General features: G+C 35.3%; 1 protein-coding gene across 1 annotated transcript in view; it reads right to left on the minus strand.

Annotated features, from left to right (window-relative positions):
• The window catches only part of TOPAZ1 (testis and ovary specific TOPAZ 1), a 39,664-nt gene that overhangs the window by 12,592 nt on the left and 5,291 nt on the right, over window positions 1-21,781 (minus strand). Inside the window, exons 3-12 of the mRNA XM_074849635.1 lie at window positions 16,901-16,968; window positions 14,389-14,519; window positions 12,348-12,409; window positions 9,888-10,000; window positions 7,544-7,629; window positions 6,760-6,897; window positions 2,315-2,378; window positions 1,137-1,288; window positions 834-926; window positions 435-550 (exon numbers count right to left, since the gene is read on the minus strand). Coding sequence (XP_074705736.1) covers window positions 435-550; window positions 834-926; window positions 1,137-1,288; window positions 2,315-2,378; window positions 6,760-6,897; window positions 7,544-7,629; window positions 9,888-10,000; window positions 12,348-12,409; window positions 14,389-14,519; window positions 16,901-16,968 — 1,023 coding nt within the window. The remainder of the gene's footprint in view (window positions 1-434; window positions 551-833; window positions 927-1,136; window positions 1,289-2,314; window positions 2,379-6,759; window positions 6,898-7,543; window positions 7,630-9,887; window positions 10,001-12,347; window positions 12,410-14,388; window positions 14,520-16,900; window positions 16,969-21,781) is intronic.

A 21,781-nucleotide genomic window follows, 5' to 3' on the forward strand; every position in this document is an offset into this window, starting at 1 on the left:
CCATTGCACAGTAAACAAAAGTAGAAAACTATTTCAGATTATAACTAATCCTCTTATTGCCTAGAAGAGTTGTTTATTGTAGAAGTACTGTTTGCTTATGGAGGCCTAAACTATACATTAAATCGTGATGTTTCTAATTTGACTACAGTTACATAAACTTGGAAACAGATCGTACAATGATGATCAATATGGAAAAACTGATCATTACTGCGGTCAGAATCTAAGTTTTGACTTAACAATCCTTGATCTTTTAAGCACAGTAGATTGATAGCACTTTAAAATACAATTAGACGTGATATGAGAGTATTTTCATCCAAAACACTCAGTTTGCATTTCCTAATTGCCTTTTAAAGTTTTTACATCAATTTATAAAAATAGAACCCAAAGAAGGTACTAGACAGATATAATTATAAAATAGCTCCTTAAAGACATACCTGGATTTTATGTTCAAAACAGTATTTATTTCCTGATGGGAAACTTGCAATTGGTGAAGGAACTTAATAATATAGTCAAAATGTTCAAACTTGAGGGACATACCAGCATCAATGAGCTGTAGTATCAAACAGGGGGAAGAAAAGTAAGCATACAAAAAATTGTCATCATTCACGTATTTCCAGAGGCAAGTGACAAACAACAGTGGGAAAAACACGTTACAGTGAATCTCAGTCAAAAAGTAAGGGATAAATGGAAACCTGTATCACAAATTCAGCTAATCACAGTATAACTTTTAAAAAATAGCACTGAATAATATTAAAGAGGTATGTTTGAGTTTTAAAACAGGCAAGGTATTTCACAAATTCCAACAAATAGCAGTATTACAGTCAAACTCATACCTTACAAAAGGTACTGATTAACGTAGGCACAGCGTCTCTTATATTCAAAGAAGCCACATGCTCAAAAACTTTCAGAAGAACATCTACAGCTGGCTAATTTAGACAAAAAAGCACAATCAGTTTTGCAACTCTGTCCAGTTAGGAAGCTTACAATTTCTGTAATAGGAACTTTTGAATTGCTCTTTCTTTTCACCCAAGATTTGAGTACCAGAGTAAAACCAAACTTATTACTACAAATGGCATAGTAATCAAAAAACTAAGAAACTATGGATCCAATATTTAAAAAATATTACAATCACCTACCAGTGTATTGATTTGTACAGTTACATTCAGTATCTGAAATACTTCCTTCAACAAGAAGTTCTTGAGCAAAGAAATGAGAAGATCATTCAGCACTTGAGAAGCAAAATCCACACCAGGAGTAACCTCTCTGTAATATTTCACAAATATTTGGACTGAAAAAGCAATTAAATTAATTTCACTTTGGGGTAACCGAGGCTGTTATTTCCTTAAATTTTAAACGCAGTGTAACAACTCTTAATTATACAGGATATTATGGGACAGGGATATGGAAAAAAATGTGTGAAAGGATCTAGTCTGAATACAGTGTGAACCTTACTAGACCCAGACTGACTATTCTGAAATATCTCATGCCATGGAGCTGAGCACCATAAGCCCTGTAGGTTTCAAGAAATCTTAGTTGATTTGGTGCAGCACAAGAAAACTGCACAAAACCTGGTTAGATTTGGTAAGTGCATCAAGGTAGTAAGGCCTTTCCAGATATGAAGCTCCAGGAAGTGCAGTGTTACCATGGTGGATGGTCTTACAATCTGTTCCAGTGCTAGCCTTGACAGACACATACTGTAGCCTGCTGGTACCCAGTCTTATCTGCATTACAATGATCAGTATTTCAGCACAGGAAACATTACTGCACAGGGTGCAACTGCATTCCACATTTATATTGTGCTACACTCTAATAAGCTTTCAAAAACTTAAGACTGCTCAGGACAGGTGCAACAGGAATAACTGTCCAGAGTAAAATTCAGCCCTTTCTGACTGAACTCAAAAGCTCAGATGGATCTGAATCAACTACAGTCCCTAAAATGTGTTAACCATAATTGTTTGCGTATATGGTAATGTGAAAGGATTAAACTAAAGCTGTTTGAGTGCTGTAACAGCACTTCATGTCAAGAGCTTAATTCTAAAGGTTTTGGATTTGTGAAGTTTGGCCAGGATGTTCAAAAGCGCCTTAACAAAATTTTGGTTCTGTTAAATATCCTGCCTGTCCCAGCTACTCATTTCTACTGTCAAGTCTAGTTCCATTCAGGCTAAGTTCATTTTCCGTGGAAGTAAGATTTATAAAAACCGCCCGAGATAACTGCGTATTTAAATACCTAGCTTCAGTGGGAAATTGGAACATGAACACACATGGACTGGATGTATTCCTTTGAAATTAGAACTTCTTATTCACTGTATCATACCTGAACGCTTTAGAAGAACTAATTCTTTGATACTAATGTATGTCCTAAGTATTGCCATGCAAATCTAGAAAAAGAAGAAAAAAAGTCCATAGTACAATGTTACCTCAGTTTATTCCAAACAAAAGAACTACCCACAAACATGAGTTCGATCAGGAAACGAGCTTTACATTGCTTCTATTTAACCCATACATACTGACAAAATGGTATAAGAAGGTAACTGGGTCTGTAGACAAAGGCATTGTCAAAAGGGCGGCAAATCAAATCGAAAAATGATGTAGATTAAACATTTGGGAAAGGAGCTGCTGGGACCACAATTGCATGCATGTGTATATACTCACAGCAAACAAAAAAAAGAATGTGAAAACCCAGTTACTTCAGAGTTTGTGTAAATATGGCAGACTGTAAACAAACAGAGAAAGGGAAGCAAAAAGGTGAAAGTGAAATCATGATAAACAAAAATTACATGAATGTACCAACTAAGCAGTTGAAAAATCATCTAGAAATGCAGTTGGTAACACTCATCGTCACAAAGAATCACTCATAAGGACATAGAAGAAAGAACTCAGAACTAACTTGATTTAATGAGCCATTTCACCCCAGACCTGTTTGATTTAAAAAAAAAATCCACACCTAGATATTTTAATGTTATTTGGTATTGGAACATTCTTGTCTTAACATCTTAAGCTGTCAACTTTGTGATACTTACACACTTTGTTCCATCTCTGCAGATGAAGAAATAAAGACTACTGAGATTAAATTTTAGAATTCCAAGTTAGGGAAAAAACCACCCACCCTTTCAGATGCCCTTTGTCACTTCTGAAACACTTAACAGTCTTTCTACACAACAATGTAAATGGGTCATATTTAATACTATTTTGTGAAATAATGAAAAATCAAGAGATGGAAAATGCCCTAAATTATTAGTCATGTTATTATAGAATTGAGTTGGGTTTATTTTTACATGCAACTTCAAAATTAGACAGGATCCACTCATGGAGTTTGTTACACAGCAAATAAATTACCATCAAAGCAGAAGATACTGGCCTGTGGCCAAGACATCTTTTTTCTTTTAAAAACCATTAACCTGTTCAGATCATCAAGTCAAAGAACACAAAAACTGTACATGTAAATATGTTGCATATAAATAAAGCTTGCGTTTTTTTTCAAATGGCGTCATAATGTTGTTGAACTATAGTCTTAAGATATAAGTCTAATCATGTAGAATCGTTGATCATTAATATATATGCAGTGTCACTTGGCAATGGGTGAACTCATTTAATCCAAATCTACAATCCCAGGTGTCTGAGGGCATTTCCAAAACAAACTTTAGCACATGCTCACAGTATGTAAATTAGTTTGCTTTCTTTTGGAATCTGTTTTCCTCCTTCTTTGGACTGACTCCCAAAAAAAGCCAAGATTGCATCTGGAGCTCTGATTGTTCCAAGTATTAGTGAAATTGCTTGGAAAATCCAGATGTAGGAATATTTAATCATAGGACACATTACATTACATTCATTAAAAAACCCCTAAATGTGTTATTCATTCGCAGCTTCAAGGAGGTTTCAGTTGATTTAGTTGTTTCAATTTTAAAAGGTGTAACCGAACCTACAGACCATGTAAAAATCTCTAAATTTAGAGTGAATCGTAACAGATTTCGAATGAAGGTACACGAAGGAGACAATTCCCATCTTTCTGTCACCTCTCAGTTGATTCCACAACTCATTTAACATGACAATTTAATAAAAAACATAACAGAGGGCTGTGTATCTTACACAAGCAACTGACTGTCCAGTAAAACACAGTTCTACTACAGTAACACAGAAGTGCTTAATCAGAGGAACAAGCACCAGAATTTATGAAATCCTTCAGCATCTCTCAGTCAGTGTTCACTTTGACATATAATAAGTGGGAAAACCCCATGCTGCAACCCTTCACTCAGTGGTATCAAAACCAGGATCCCTTTTACAAGAGATTCTGTTTATAAACCCTGTGGCATCTTTGGGACACACACTCTGTATTAAATGTGGCTGAAAGTGAGCAACAGGTTCAAAAATTATTTAAAGGCAGTTAGAGACTAATAAAAGAACAGTGCAACTTTAAGTCTCATTTCTTTGGGAAGCCAGATTAAAAAAACCCCACACAACAGATGCATACACCCAAGGCCCTGAAGTTGCAAGATGACATTAATGAGGACAGAAATCTTCCTATCCTGTTTGTTTCCAGTTAGCGGTTCATAGGATCAGGGAAAAAGAGAGTAAGAAATCACAAAAAGTAAACATTTCTTTAGTGGATACAACTCCAAAAAAGTTAATGAGTAAGGTGCATAAAGCTAAAAAAATCAGACAGAGAAATACAGTTTGCATAAAGGCGTTTTCAAACCACTTATTTAACTGTGCAGTTATTTTCTATGCTACAGTCTGAAGTATCATTCAAGCCAAACTGAATTGCCTGTAATTTCAATTTATGCCCACTGTTTATTGTCCTTTCACTGCGCATCACTGAGGAGAGTCCGGCTTCATCTTTACTCCCTCCCCATCAGATACTTATACACTTACACATTGTTAAGATGCCCCCCTTTAGATACTTTGGGGAGTATTTAAACCACAGTCTTAATAGTTTTGTTTGCCTAACATAAAAGAGATTTCACTGTTTGAAATTAAAGGTATCTTTAAAAAAAAACCCAACAACTGGTACTTGTAGAACTTTCTGAGCTCAAGAATATGCTGATTTTCAAAACATATGTTGTTTCTATGAATTAAATCAATTAAAAATTGATCACAGTTGTGTGATCAACCACAACTGTGAAGAGTATTAAATCCTCGTAAGTTATGCGTTAAAGCATCAACCAGTTACTTAATGAAAAGAAAGGAATATCCATTATGGGTAAAGGTAGTTCTCTTCAAAAATTCTGGCAACAATCATCACTGAAAACACCGTACTAAGCAAGCGAACTACCAGTCTCCATAACAGTTCCTAAAGATCTATTTGACTAGATGACTTTGTTGCTGCTTTATCTGTCTTCCATTTACGTACTTTGGTGCCACCATGAGGTGCTTGGCCTATTATAATTTTTAAATGGACAGTTCTAAAAAAATAAAGAAATACACAAACAAACAAAACCCAATGTAAACTTCCAGACTACCAAGAAAGTTCAGCCAGGTTTGGTGGGCAGAACAGTAAGTGTGCTGGAGTGCTACACCACAAGTAAAACCAAATGGAGGGGTTTTTAATAGTTTTAGGCAAGTAATTTAATTCTTTAATGTGTCTGTATATAATAAAGCACTACAAACCACTATAATTCATACAAACTAGTTGAAAATTACTGATATTCACTACAGCCTGCCAAAGATATTTCACAATTGAGGAAATGGGAAAATGTCCCATACAAAATTACCCTCAAATGATCTTGGTATCTTTAAGCTGTCATGAATTTTCAAAGGGGTTACAAAGCAATTAGAAAAAAACCCAAACCAGCTATTTTTTGAGACAAAAAGGAAAAGAAAAAGCATTAAGAAAAATAAAACCAAATTACACTGATGTATTTTAAGAATTCTGACACAGTATATTTAAGGTATCAGGGAAATGGATAAGCTCCATTAGATGCTAGCCTTTTTTTTAGTATTTATGTCTAACAGGTTCACCACAAGTTATTTTTTACATTTTGATTCTGTAATTTCTTACTTACTGACACCAAAGATAAAATTGTATTCATACCAGAAAAATGGTAGATAAGAAATAAATCTTGTAAGACCCAATGAGGACAAGTTTAGGCATTTGTCTTTAGTTGCATTAATGTTTTTGTTTGCTTCCAAGTGACTTACAGAATCACCTAATTCTTGGTTTCATACAGCCAATTCCAAAATCTTATTACATGACAGCACAATTAGCTTGCCTTGCACAGTTCTTAGAAGTATTACAGACTCATAATTTCTTTGTTAAATGGTTTGAAAACACATCTACTTTGCCCACCACTGGAAAAGTATTTTTGCTTGCAAGCAATGATGAGAACTGTTGCTCCACTTAAGCAGATTACAGCATCTTTTAACAAACATGCCCCTGTTGCACAAAACTTGCAGAAAGTAGTATACCATAAATAGCTTTCTTGACTTTAAGAATACATACAAAGCCTGGGTTTGCTTACAGGTCTCCAATGCTTGCGATAGAAATGTCTCAGAATCTCCCCATTCTACTACTCTATATTCGTACAGCCTAATTCTTGCTCTTTTGCTGACATCTGTTCTCTTAAAAAGACCACTAGTTCCAAATTCTATCATTTTTTAAAAACAGAACTGTAAAAGACCTTGAGAAGAATTTCTGAACATTTTTTTGATCCATCAATCTCTGAAATTTACTCCCTTTCCATACATAAATGAATGAAGGAGATGTCATTTTGCATTTAAAAGGTGTTCATGCAGTCTGTTCCTTTCCTCAATAAGTCTCTTTACCTTTTCATCCCCTTGTTCAGGAACATGCAAAAACCAACATTTTGCTCTTCCACACCCACGCAAAGTCATGAAATAAAATCTGCAATATTTACGAGGCAGTTCAATCATCTCAAGGATCCGCTGGACTGAATGAGAAGCCTAAAATAAAACAAAATTAAAACAAGCAGAAAAACCCAAAATACAGTACTTTTTCAAAGCAAACACACTCTTTTTTTTGAGAATTTCAAAATCCTACAAATTATAAACAAAAGCAAAAAAAAAAAAAATTATCTACAATTAAACCTTTAAAACAACCCTCATCTCTATACTGTATTTGCAGCATTTCAAAGCAGACCAAGTTCTCTCCCTTGTCACGTCGTGTTAAGTGTCTAACACAACAAAAATCTTTCTTGAAGGTGACAAGCTCCTGCATGGCTCTGAATAACAGTCTGATAATTCTAGGGCATCAATTTCTTTTACCCTTTTTCAGTGCCCAATATAATGGATAATGCAGTCTGTCTTAAACAGGTGAAACGTTGTCTGCTTTTCAGTTCTACAAAAACAATGAAGTAAAAAGCATTTGATTTTGCTTAAGATGGAAAGAGAAATCAACAAAGTTCCACTATGAATAGCTGTCCCCTCATAATTGATTTTGTTCTTAGAAATTCTATTTACTCAGTGATAACATCTCAGGAGTAGAAACATAAACATTCATAATTTCTGACTAGATATATGGAATTGTCTGAATATCCGTAACAAAATTAGTGCCCAAGGATCAAAAATCATTAAGGATTTATCAACTCACAACTGCATTTTTTCCCATCTTCCATGGCTCAAAATTTCCATACTTTTGCAATGGCAGTAAAGGACTTTTTCTTGAAAATATGTGATCTAAAGATTAGGATGAGGACAATAAATGGATCGTGTAATACAATAAATCATACTGAAACCACTCTCATTTATCTTATTTTCCTTTATATTTATAGTTCCTTCAAGTCACAGCAATGATTAATGAAAATTTGTTTAATACAATCTAAAGCCAGTAATTTGAGTTAGTTTTCTCAATTATCCTAAAACTGAGACTTCACACAAACTTCAAGAGTAAGCACATTTAAATCAAAAACTTCATTACTTTATCCAAGGTTTCTAATCTAACTTACAGAGATAAGAAATGGAATAAAAATATCCAGAAATTTTAATTTCAAAAGGAACCCCCCCCACACACTTTATCAGTAATCTTTGCATTCCCACACACTAGCCATAAATTTAAACTATTTTTTTAGAATTGAAATAAAACCTTTCATACTCCATGTTTTAAGCAGTGCATTAACAATCTTAAGCCCAATGTAAGTTACTGGTTTCTTAACCATGAAACTTGGGTTTAGAACTTTAATTATTATTGATAACAGATTTCTTTCTCCGAAAAATGAATAATGTTAATGCAAGATAAAAGTTCAAATTTTCAACTGCATATCTAAAGAGAAATAAGAGCTTCTGAATGCCTTGCTTTCTAGGGTTCCCATCTGGCCTCTTGAAAGAGCTGGGTATTCAAAAGGCAGGGTGCTTAGCTGTTTCTGACAAACTATAGTTACTAAAGAGCATCCAATAATGAGGCATGTTCTACTGCAGACTTGCACTAGGTACATGGTTCTTAATTTGCATGTCTTTCTAAACAGACAGGACTATTACAGGATAGGAAGGAGAAATTTAACATAGAGCAATTAAATATCTAAATGTTACATACTGTCACAGCAGCATAATTTTGTGCAGTGACAGTGGGCAATTTGGTAAATTCAGTATTGGATAAATTTAGTGACAGGAAAAAGACTGAGAAAATGGTCAACCACTAGCTGCAGAAAAATGCCACTGGGAACTTATACTCAGAAGTCTTTCCTCTAGATTCTTGCTGTCCCCACAGCATACAGCTTCTGACCAGGTCCTTTCAACTGTACTCTCCCTGCTGACTGTTTGTCAAATTTGTAGGGTAGCAGGCACTAAAGTGAAATATCCAATCCTGCCTGCACAGGTCTGGGGGAAAAAAACCTTATTTGCCCTCTTCTGGCACAGTAACTCTTGCTTTGGCAACCATTTCAAATGATTTTAAGGAAGATTTAGAATAACTCTTCAGAAGGCGTATACACTTCTAAGGCTGAAGACATGAGCAATTTCAAACTACTGTAATCCAGAGATATATTTCACAGTTGCTTTTTACAGCATCTTTGTTTCTTGCATTTCCTGAAAATATTGTTAAATGACATGATAAAATTATTCTACAAGCTCAGACTGGCAGTATAATTTGAAACTAAGCAAGAACCTCTGCCACTGATCTCAATTCAGTAAATCCATGTTTATAAATATCCGTATTAACCAATAATTCTAAAAACATTCATTCCCAAAACAGCTGTTGCAAAGAAACGGAATGCAATACTTATCCGTAAGTAATCAATTTCTGTTATTCTCCATCTTGTATGTCAAATAAAACTATGCATTTATGTAAAGCTAAATGTCAGAGATGTTATGTGCAGAGAAAAAGAGAAGGAAACGTTGACTACAGTTCCATTATATTATGAGTTCTCTGGCAGCAGAGACACTTAAGAGGTACCTGTTCCAGGTGTGAAATATACCAGGTCAAAAGTGCTGATTAAATTGAGATCACTTCCTTGGTCCAGTCTAGTGAATGCCTCATAAACATTTGAACAGGCATAAACAACAAAGTTCTGACTTTTGGCAACATGGCCCTTAGACAAGTTTTGCCAACACGTAACAACCAACCAAGAAAATCTGCAGTCATGTCCTCTGACCACAAATAAAGAAAAACAAGTTACTTGCCAATAACATGTCTCAAACACAGTGTGTCAAAATTCTAAGAATGCAGGCACAGCTGTACCATTAAAGTATCCGAGAATGATAAATGCCAGGATAGAACGATTGCTGTTTGACTCTACCAAATAGGATTCTGCTGAAAAACCCAACCCAACAAACCTCACTAACCTATCATATGACAGCTTGCATTTTTGATTCTATGTATGCACTAAACCAAATTCCAGCTTATGCCTTCAGGGATTGAAAAAATTCTTTAAGGTTTTATAGGTAAATAAAACACACGTAAAAATAAATTCTGGAGGGTTCACCAATACAGCATATGATACCATTTGTCTGGGGTTTCATCACTGTAGCTTCACTGAGGACATTCACTTCCGGGGCATGCAATGGCAATCCTGATAGCAACTCACACTTCACAAGATCTTCGTATTTACAGTCACTGTTGATTATTAAAAAACAAAAGTTTGTTTAACCAAATTAAACAGATGCTTCTCCCATACACTAAACACCTAGAAAGGGGGATTCAGCATATAAAAGACGAGAATTTCTTCAACAAATTATACAACACTTAAAAACTTGCTGTAAATTTAAATAGGTAGCAGTCCCAACAACTTTATTTTCATTACTCTCATTGCCTGGTCCAATCTGATTATGATTTTAGCTGAGATTATTCTGTCCTAAAGTGTAACTCTATGAAACTCAATAAATAATTAGAAAAGGCACCCATGAAACACTTCTGTTTTTTTTCCTCTATGCTGACAGGAAGACTGAGATGATTTCTGTTTCCTCTGAAAAAGCATCTACTTTTCAGTAGTCTGTTATTGAAGGAGTAATCCACAAAGCTTTTGAAATTACATTTGAAGAACCAACTGTTTTCTTTCCTAATAACTGACTCTACTCAGAAGACTTAGGTGATTTCAAAGGGAACTCCAATTAAAGGCTGTTCTGCCTTTAACTATTCCCAAATATATATGTTCCAGAAAATTAAACTACTAAAATGTGAAGTTTTCCAAAATAATCTATAAATATTGCTAGCAAAATACTTGGTCATCTCTTTCTTATTTGTAAATAAAGCCACAGAAAAAAGAATCCCTTTCATGAGATCTTCCTCCCCTCCCCCCTTCAATTAAGAATCTAGGTTCAGAATAAAGGACATTTCAGCCTGCTTGCTGTTTGGAGACAGAAACAGATTTGCTATCTCCTACGAGGGGCACATTCTAGCTACTCATAACCAGGATAATTCAAATCTTTCCTAAATTGCAGGCTGTTTTTAATACAGTTTGAGATAAAAATGCTACGGCAGAGAAGAATCAATTCTACCTAATAAATCCAAATTCTTCAATATCAATCTTTATTTTTATTCTAGTCAGTGTATTGTATTGGTCTCCAGAGGAAAAAAATCTGCAGATCTAGGTTACTCAGAATTTTCAAGTTATCATGTCAGGTTTTTTTTATGCTTCCTCGTGATGCCAGCCTCAGATTGGACACAACAGGATTTTCATAGCAGTTTACCTTCAGGATAACAATCTCAGCTCTCTTTTTAATCTAGACATGAAATTACACACAGGTTTGCCAGTAACTGTAAACTATACAGCTCTACAATCAATTTTTTTTTTTAACTAACAGCATCACTAGATTTGCTAAATAAGAACAGTAACTGTTTTCTTCCAGATGAAACTTTGCAATTGTAACATTTTTGAGTAAAACTAGAGAAAATAGTTTGACTCCAAATAAAGGAATAAATGCCTCTTCTCTAACTGCAAAGTGTGCTGCATTTCAACTAAGGAAGTGAAGTAATGCAGTATCACTTGCACAAATATACTCCATCCAGCATAATCTATTTATTCCATAGCATAAAGAACTATTTATGCTACTAAAGTAAATTTAAATGGGTATTTTATCAGGAGGAGGAGCTTGGAGCTCTAGTGGATTACTGAAAAGACGCAATACTCTCCATTTAATGGACTTCTGATACACTTCAAGTTTGCCACAGGAATGTAACTGGTGCCAGAAAAAAGCAATACCCTCTTCTGTGCCAGCTAAGGTTTCTTGATTATTGTGAAAATGCATCTGAAATATCTGTTATTTCTCTTCTAATTACTTACATATTCCATCAATTACGTGTACTTTTTATAGAAAGTCTTTTTCTGATTCCTTTTTGGGCTGATGTTGAATGGAAGTTTTTCAGTCTGACACTTCAAGTTGTATGCACAATAAACACTGTAAGCAAAGCTTGAAGCTAGCAGAACAGTAAAGCATGTGCTTAACTCCACATGCCATGTTTTTAAGCGCCTTTTTCTACTGCTGTTCAAATATTTGACAGCCTGAATTTGAATGAGATCTTTCAATTCTTTCATCAGTTTAGAAAATCCCAAGAGGCAGAAAAGAAAGCTGAAAGTTTCACTGATTTCTGTGGGTTTTTTTGGTTTTGTTTTTTTTTTTTTTTTAAATTCTGGTAAGTGCCATTGTGGTTTGAAACATATCTTATGCTACACTCACACTGAGTAAAGCATAAATATATCCACTTCATGCCATGGTGAGAGACTGGCATGAAGTGGATATATTTTGTCACCAGCTAGAGGACAAAATAACCTCTGTTGTCCTGTCAGGCTATGACTATACTTGTCTTGTACTTTGTACAGTGACATATTTATTTTCTTCATCACATAGACACAATAACAGAAAAATTGATATTTTATTGAAACACCATCAGCATTTTAATTCACTTTCATTTGTACAGTAACTGGGCAACATCACAGATTGCATGAAGGACACAGTATATATACCTTTTTCCAGCTTCACCCTTTTTTTCTTGTTTAACATTAGGCACTCCATCTGCAAACCTGAACTGTGAAGATATTTAAAACATACTTTCAGATACAGCTAAGAACTACTAAGACTCAAAATGCTTAGTGATCGTTGGAAGGTGTAATATATAGTCTTGACGATAAAAACTGTCATTTGGACTGTAGGGTTACTCTTACACCATCTTTTTAAATGGACACACTGCCATTATACTCCGTGATCTTTAAAACAGTGATTTGTAATTGGAAAAAAAGTGACTTGTCTTCTCTTTGCTCCCACCAATAATGCCAGCAATTTTTAGGCCCACTGCCCAATTTTAACTGTGCCTGACAGATATATAGAAATCCACAAAAGACATTCCATCAAGTTTAATGAAAATTTAAAGCTGTATTGAGGAGAAATCAAAGGATTTTGCTCAGCTGTGCACCATGGTGTGTAAGTAAAAAATTCCCAAAGTTATGGAGAAAAAAGACAGCACCTAACATATTTTGGGGTGAGAATCTGAAAGGACTGATACAGAACAAAGTCATGGAACCCTGGCTTTGTTTTGTCCATTATTCATCAAGTAACTTGAACTTCACGTTATATCACAAATTTATGATAGCTAAAGAATTGGAGATGGACATGCTCTCACTGGATTTCTCAACTCCACTTTACCAGTTAGCCAAATATTTTTAGGGTTTTCTCCATTGTTAGTTTTTGTCCTTCTCACAGCATTATTAGTTGGAAAAGCCATCAAAAAAACAAAACCCAAATTGCCCCTAACAGTAGAATGTTTGCAACAAGTGTTCTGCCATTCCACTCCCTCCCCAGGTCTGCATAGCTCATTTTCCATCCACATACAGGAATAGGTTTAGTGCTGTAGCATGTATTTTGTGGCTTAAGTTTGGTTAAATTTGAGGTTTGGGTGAGATCAGTTGTATATCTTTACTGTTGTCCAACACAGCACAGAAAAGCAAACATTATGACACTGATTTTATAAAGCCACAACACTATGAATTAGCCCAACTGGGATTAACCTGGCAATATTGCAACAAGTACTACACCTCCAGTAACCTATACTATTTGACAGATCCTTTTACCTTCTTTAAGAGGTCAGGGAACAAAACAGCACCATTCACTTTGTGAAACTGATGCTAGCAGCTCCAATTCGATTTGCTGAAGGAAGTGTTTCTATTCTGCTTTTAAATAATGATTTTGCCAGGAAAACTGATTCCCTACTGTTTGATTACCTTAAAAACTTGCCAGTTTTTAGCCATGTGAATTTTACAGTTTAACTTATCCAGTTAAAACCATTATCCACTCCGGAAGTAGTGGAAAACAGTAAATGCTATGAGCAGCTATGTCTGAGTGGCAGTAAGATGTAAATTCCAATCCATTATCAAAGTAGATAGTATAAAACTTCAGCAAGTCTTAAAAGACCTAGACTTATTATCTAGAGGAAGGAGGACAGAGAGAATAGAAAGGTCAGATAAAGTCAGCGAGCAAGAAAATGGCTTAATTCCCTCTGAACTGCCAGGAAGCCAGTATGTTAATGTAATAGCCCTTCTGCCCAAGTAATGAGCCACAGAACAATCCTCCTCAGATGCATGATGGCTGTGCAGCTCCCCAGCTTTCCAACAGCACCCCATCCTTCTGAGACTGTGTGGTGAGAAGCATTTAACGCCAACTTTTAAAACTAGGCATGTTATGTAATGATGTTACATATGCACAGTAGTACTCTTAGGTGTTCACTGGAACAGTAATTTTCATAAAACTGGTAATACAGAATTACTGTAACAACTGATATAACGGTATCTTGTTTCATTTCAAATTTGAAGATGAATTATTAGTGACAAGGTAAATAAAGTTCTGTCAAGCAAAACTTACATTGTCAATAGCACAGTAATCTATGAAACACTAATATTCTTTTTATTACAGGAAATTAAAAATTTTGTTGATAAAACAGCATGAAAATTATCCAATTACATGGACTATAACTTCTTAAACCACTTAGTGACAGAAAGCATGATTTCTCAGTACCTTTTCACCCATGTCAGAACTGCTGAAAAGTTCATCTAGTTCTCTCAGTTGCTCATCTTCAAGAGAGTCCTCAATAACACCTCCCAAAGGACTGCTTCCTCTGGAGGAGTTGTGGGTTTTAATATCTTTAGCTGAAAATGTATAAACACATTACTTTATGTATTTCCCATGCTACAAGACAACAAAGCTTTTATTTCCTAAATATTACAAAGCCTTAATTCTAATGACATTTAAGAACTCCTAGGACTTCCTAAATGTGAAATTTATATGTAAAATTATTTCACCTCTAAAGCATGAACCATTTCAAATAAATATTAAACTGAATCTGCAATTAAAATTCTATCCAAGCTGTATGTTCTGTAATAGTCCCTGTAGAACAGTACAACAGGTTTATTTATAGAATATTGAATTAAATATTCTAGAAATAAATTCACTTAAGCTTTGTTATTAAAACACAGCCAAAGATATGTATGGTAATTTGCTAAGCAAATAAAGACTTAATCTTTGCTGGAGAAGGGGTAAGTTAATCGTAATGACATGATGCAACCCTGAACTAAATATAGATAGCTCTGAGAAACTCAGAATTCCTGTAATACAGTAAACTCAATGAGAATTCGGTGTCAGGAAATTTCAGCACTGTTTGCAGAAATGAGCAGTACACCTGACTGCAGTTTTCTGAAGCAGCTGTTTATGTACCATAGAAGAGCTCTGCATAGAAAAGAAAGTCACTATTTCATTAGATCACATGAATGAATTTCAACTGCACTGCGTGCTTCAGATCCAGGAAGAAAGAGTCAGATTATTATTGGAAAGGCTTTTATCTTATATTCACTGGTCTCTGTATGATTATCAGTACAAGACACATCTGCTTAAAGACAATGTACATAAGATTTCCACTTCAAATATGAAGAGCATTGATATCATCCAGAATACCTTAACTGTAGTATGTGTTGCCCTTTTTAGATTGTGAAGCCACTGAGAGGAGCAGCCATGGCCTCACTATTTAACACAAGACACCAAAGCAGTAATATATATTTCTCAATAAATACACAAATTGTCAGTAATTACCAAAACCAGGAACCTTTCTTTTGTTCTGTACAGGTCTTTTTAAGAAGACATGCATCAAACATAAGTTACTGTATGCATATTAATCTAAGAGTGTGATGTGATCTTAAGTTTTCTCAGATCTGGAAGAAGGACCTACTTAAACCTTTTTCTTTATTTCAAGCACCACAAAAAGACTTTTAGCCTCAAACTTTGGTAGAACATGAAGTCAAATAACAAACAGTCTAAGAAAATGCAGAAGTCACTAAATAGTACAGGACTTGCTCCCAGGTTTGGTTCAATCACCTCACTACTGCAGATGCCATGGCACAGGCCCCTCTGGCTCTTTACATCACCAGAGGCCTAACCGTGTACCTCCTCTCTACTCCTCCTCAGTGAACTTGTGCCTATTTTTCAGTGTCTGAGCTCTTAAACTCTCATTACCTTTTATTTTGCCTCCTAATCACTGAAGCCCGAAACTCTCTCTTGCCCAAATAGTCACTATTCACTCCTTTTTCTCCAGCAAGGTACATCTGCCCAAACCACTCACTCTTCCTACACAAACATAACACATTAATATGAAAAAACAGCACAAGAGATACTGTCACAGACACTTTTCAAGCCTGCAGCAAAATCAATACATAATGGCAGTGCCAGATTAACAGCAAGCTGACAAACTGACACCAGAAAGGGAAACACCAAGAACCTTCAAAACCAGTCTCAGCACTCTGTGCCTTCTCCAGTGTGTCAGTAATGGGCTTCTGTTCAAAGGCAAAATCCTGTTCCTTCAACCTATCTAAGAGAAACTTCCACATCAGACATACCTTGCATAGTAGGTCTGTATGCAAGCTATAGAAAACAAAACAAATCACATTTAGATGCTGCCTAGTTGGACTGTTCTGCTTAAAATAGGAAAAAAACCCATTAAGTCTAAAGTATCCTTCTCTAAAAAAAAGCATCCTTAAAACCAAAACAGTTTCAGAGGAATGGGCATAGCATCCACAAAAAACAAAATACAACTTGGGAAAAAAACTATTATAAAATTCTGTCTGCTGATGAACACAAGAGAACAACCAAATGAGATTATGAGTCAGAGTCCACAGCAGTGCCATAGTACTCAAGTGTCTTACTAGCATGTCATCAACTAACAGAATTCCTTACCCAAAGGATCAGAGAGGTGTCAAAAAAACCCACAACCAAAGGCCCAAAAAACCCCCCAGTACTAACCAATAGATAAGTACTACAGAGAAGAGATGTTCCCTGCAAGGCTCAGGTTTGTACCATTTCAAAAGACATCCATTTTATATGCATTAGGAAACAAGTCGCTGTTACAATAAAAAGATATTACTGAACTGACAAGTTCTCATTTTATGTGGAAAGTAGAAAGCCTAGCATTTGCCACTGAACACCTTTGTGGTTACTTTCTTCTCTTGATTACACATTCAAAAAAATCTCCAAAGACTCTTACCTTTTAGCACCCAATCACAGGAATTTTCAGTATCATTGGACGTTTCAGATTCTTGTATGGTAACGTGTCTGTTTTGAACAAAAAGTGTATTTAAGATTTCCATCTTGCACAAAAGCAGAATTAATCTACTTACGTAAAATTAAAGTTTTCAGTAATAATTTTAGCTATGGACAGAATCCTTATGCACAACACTCTGTTGTAAGACTGTTCTTAACTCTCTCTTTTGGTTTTCTTACGTCCATTCCTATAGATATACACCTAAACACGTTAACTAATCCCCAAACATTTCAAATCCCAAAATTTGTCAGTAAAAGCTCATTATCTCATTTCACCCTTGCCTAAAATACTGTGAAGGGAAATCTCTGTATAGCAAATTATGGAAATAACTGTGCTAATGAGCCAATTCATCAGTTTCTACAAAATGTGATTTATAGTAATTTTATATTCAAGACAATTTGCATAACAAAGAATCTCGAAGAGATTAACAAAAACATTTGTTCATAGAAAGATACTTACTTCACCTATTTTAAAGATAAGTTGAGAAAAAAGTAAGTATTTCTCCTTAGAAAAGCTCAGAAGGTAAAAATACATATTAAAATATTATATATCAAATATATAAAACAATGCCGTCATCACAGATTTTGGAAGCTCGTACCTGGTAAATGACATCAAGTATAGTGACAGCAAGTTGCCTAGTAAAATGGAACAATGAAAGTTTGCAACAACCTAGTGGAAATGAAAAAGTTCCCCAGTATTCATAACTTGAAACTATACATTCAGGCACAGGTATCTATGTATATACACGAGATACATTAAGAAGCAGAGTTTAACAAGTTACACCAAGTTTGCAGAGACGAGAGGGATTTTTATTAGAGGCAGGCTCTCTGTAGGCTTATTTCCTCTCTCCCCCACATTTTAGGTGAAACGCAGGGTTTGAGAGATTTCGCAACAATTGACTTTTTTTTGTAAAATTGCAGTGCAGACAGTTCCAGGAAGCTGTCATCTTCATAAACATTGCTTATAACTGAAAATATTTAACATCATGAAGAAACTGAAATCTTCATGTGCAGGTCAAAAGCCACTTCCAAATCTTTACTAGATTCTGCTAATTGTGTAGTGTGAAATAGTTAAAGAAGCACTTTATAAGTTCTTGTAAAGAAGGTTGCTAAAACACATAGAAAAAACTACATTTCTTAAAGTACTTGGCATTTGCTCACCAGCCTGACAAATCTAGGAGCAGTGACAAAACCAGAAGTAGTCAACACATTTTAGCAATCTAGAAATGGAGACAGACTAGACCATGTCAGAATGTGGGATGCTCTTGCATGCTGCTGCTAAGTTTAAACAAATCTCTCTTTACAGCACAAATCACACAAACCACGGTGTTGAGTTTGCTATTTTGCATATGAAAAATGGATTCAAGTTTAGGCTTTTTATTCAAAAGGAAAACAGTAAAATGCAGAAGTCTCCTAAGAATGGCTGCTGGTGCACTTCCAAAGGTATCCGTTGAATTTACTAATTCTGTTGGGATGAAAAGGCATACTGGATGCCACTTAGAGTGAAATATCTAGAATCCCTACATAAGAGGTAAGAAATACCTCTGCTGATTGATTGTTGGGAGTCACTTAGGGGTAAACAATAGAAAATGGCACAGAGGTATATGAGAAAACTGAGTTTCACTGAGTTTCCCCATTCAGACTGCAGGTCCTGAATCCTTTCCTGATGACTGGCAACTACTGCCTGGGAGTGACCAGCACTCACTCCACTCTTCTTAAAATGCAACTACCAGAGGAATAACCAATCCTACTTATCCTCACGGTCAGAGCATGCTAACTGAATCAAACCACTCAGGACATCACACAGAGCCTTTTCTGATTCTTCCTGGATTAAGAGACAGGACTTGCTTGTCCTACTTAAAACTACTTGTTCAGAGACTTCCGTTCCGCACACGCACAAGCACAATTACAGTAGTTAGAAAACTTTAAGCCAGAGATGTGCAACAACCTTAGGTGCCTCTTTGGTTGTGGGTGCTTTGTTAATTTGCTTAGTAAAAGAAACGAGCCTTATTTGAATTTTGGACCTCAATTACTGTTGTGACCAGTATGTTCTGCTTTTGAAGGACACATCTGAAATACGGAAGCCAAAAATTATTATCCTTGAATTTTCATAACTAGAAATACCTCTCCGGCTTTTAAGGTCACAGTCGGTCAAAGATGAGAAGTGTCATTGGCTAAACACATCTTCGTGCTTAAATTCAAAACTCAAATAAAATGGATCCATACTAATAGTTACACGTCTACAATGGCTAATAGTTGCCACTGAACGCTTGCAGGTTACTGAATCAACCTGGTACATCCTTCAAACAGTTTCAGTGCTTTGGTTTCACAATGAAACTTCAATAAAAAGTATTAGTTCATTATAGCAACTGTCATTTTGACAAGCTGCTAGATCTCAGATTTTTGTAGTTGGAAGAACACCACAAATTAAAGCACCAATTGTTTCTTTTACAACTACAATTTAAATTCTATTAAGCTCATAAGTAACACTCAGTGCATTTTAAAAAGCTTTTTAACAACCCAGCTATACTTTCAGAATAACTTGCTGCTAGCAGAAATACAGTTCTTGCTGCTCTGTACCAATGCCAGACTAAAATACCAGTACACAAGAAGTAACATACTGAAGTCCATCCCCACGCATACATGCACTGAAACAGTTTTAGCAAAGATCCAGATTCTTTCTATCATCATCTGTCTGCTATTATCATTCTGAAGGGAAATCATAAAAAAAGCTAAGTATTGATACAGTGAAAGAAAACATTCAGCAGCACCCACCATGCGCAGCCGTTAAGTGCCCGCACTGCTCTTCTACCTACACTCACCTAGACTGCATTCATCTAGGGTGCAACGGCTAACATTAACCAAATGTTAAACAAAACATGCATATAAACTAATATTTACAGATGTTAAGAGATGGTTTACAATAGCGCAGTTCTAACTCGCTATTCTATGTTGACAGATTGAAGTGGCGCTACAAACTAATATTGCAACGAAGCAAAACTGAGGAAAACAGAGACAGTACTCTAGAATATCTCTAAAGAAAAAAAAAAGGACTTTAACAGAAGTAGTATTTAGTTTTAAAATATGTAGTATGATGTGAGCATAATTATACCAGCATAATCACTTTTTTTGGTTGGCCAAACAAAGTTGAAGTCCCAGTTATATCTGGCAAATACTAACAAAATAAAAACCAACAGTATGAACTGGCCATTATCTGGTATTATCTGGTGGTATCATAATCTACCTGATAAAACTGTGGTAAGATCTATTGCCTTATTTTAATATTCTCATATTCAGTTCACTAATATGTTCCTGACTCTTACCAACTATGATTAGTCACCATCTAATGATCTCTGCATCAAATTATGGAAGGTAAAAAGCAAAACCAGACAATTTTGCCTGCTTCTTTAGCAAATTAAGGGGAAATTCTAAGAAATAAGAACCATGCATTTTCACTTTCCTTGGCTGATGGCAAGCAAATTCAGCAGGTACCAGGAAAAAAGTTGAAATATGACTTCAAACAAGTTTGGTTTTCATCTAATGGTTGTGATAATGTTACTCTAATTCAATGTCATTACTAATTAAAGGGAGTATTTGTCCTTCCTACAAAGTACTTGAAAGATCCAGTAAAACTTTCAGTTAGTATTTATATAGATAGCAAACTTTACTACCATAACCAATATATGAGTGTAAATGGGTCAGAACTTCTGGTCTTTCATTCTGTGCAACAGCTGTCTGGACAGTCAGTTGGAAACCATCTTGGAACAGCCACTATTACCCTGGGGTAATATACAGCGAATACTCATTCTGTTATACAGTGTATATAATATGCACTGCACACAAAATGAACACTCATTCTAATAAATTTACTACGATACAGCCTAGCTGCTTCTTAAGAAGTTGGATGCCCCTACTAAAGACTTGCCCTGTTCTTCAAAGGCTTGATTTGGCAGAAGTTTTATTCTATTAACATCTGAAAGTTTTATATTCTCATGCCTAAAAAACTGTTCAGCAGCTCAAAGAAGATTCCTTCCCTCTTCTGCATACAGGTTTACTGATGGGAAAGGATAAGGAGAGCAAAAAGTAAAAAAAAATGAATGCAGTTATAAGATGGTACAAAGTTGAAAATAATTAAAATATTATTTAAAATAAGGATAACAAAGCCACCCAGAAAGAGCAGAGGAAGAAAATTAAAACACCCCTCCCAATAAAAAAACTAATCTTCCAAGAAAAATCTTATACTATGTCTATCTAAGCTTTATGCTTTTCTTCATAACATGAAAAATTTAATCTCAAAACTCATTTATAAAACACAAGTATCAAAGCTTGGAGAGGAAACAGACTAGACAGTTGGTAAGTTCATCTACCCCACAAAGGACTGCTACCTCTTTTACAAAAGTTTGTTTCTACTTTAAACTTCTCTTCCCCCTTCAGTGACTTTTATTATCATCTCAGAACCCAGAAAAACACTTAAAGCCTAATAATTTACACCAGGAACTTGCTGAATGAAGATGCACAATCATGAACATCTATAAATTGTTAGTCAAATTACAGATTTGAAAACTATTCACATCTCTGGGGGACAGGAGAAAAGCAGGGAAGGAGAATGGCAAAATGAAATACTACTGTAGAGACAACCATTTACTCATACAGATCCAGCAAAAGAATATGCCACACCTAGAAAGTGGAAAATATTTCTAAGTATCATACCACTTCACAACTAAAAAACTACCCTCAAAGGCATATCTGCTATCTCAAATCAAGTTTGATATTTTAAAATGTTATTTATTAAGAATACTACTCTTAATTAGCTTTCATACTTTCA

This window comes from Strix aluco, chromosome 1 (genome assembly GCF_031877795.1).
Source record: "Strix aluco isolate bStrAlu1 chromosome 1, bStrAlu1.hap1, whole genome shotgun sequence".
Lineage (NCBI taxonomy): Eukaryota > Metazoa > Chordata > Aves > Strigiformes > Strigidae > Strix > Strix aluco.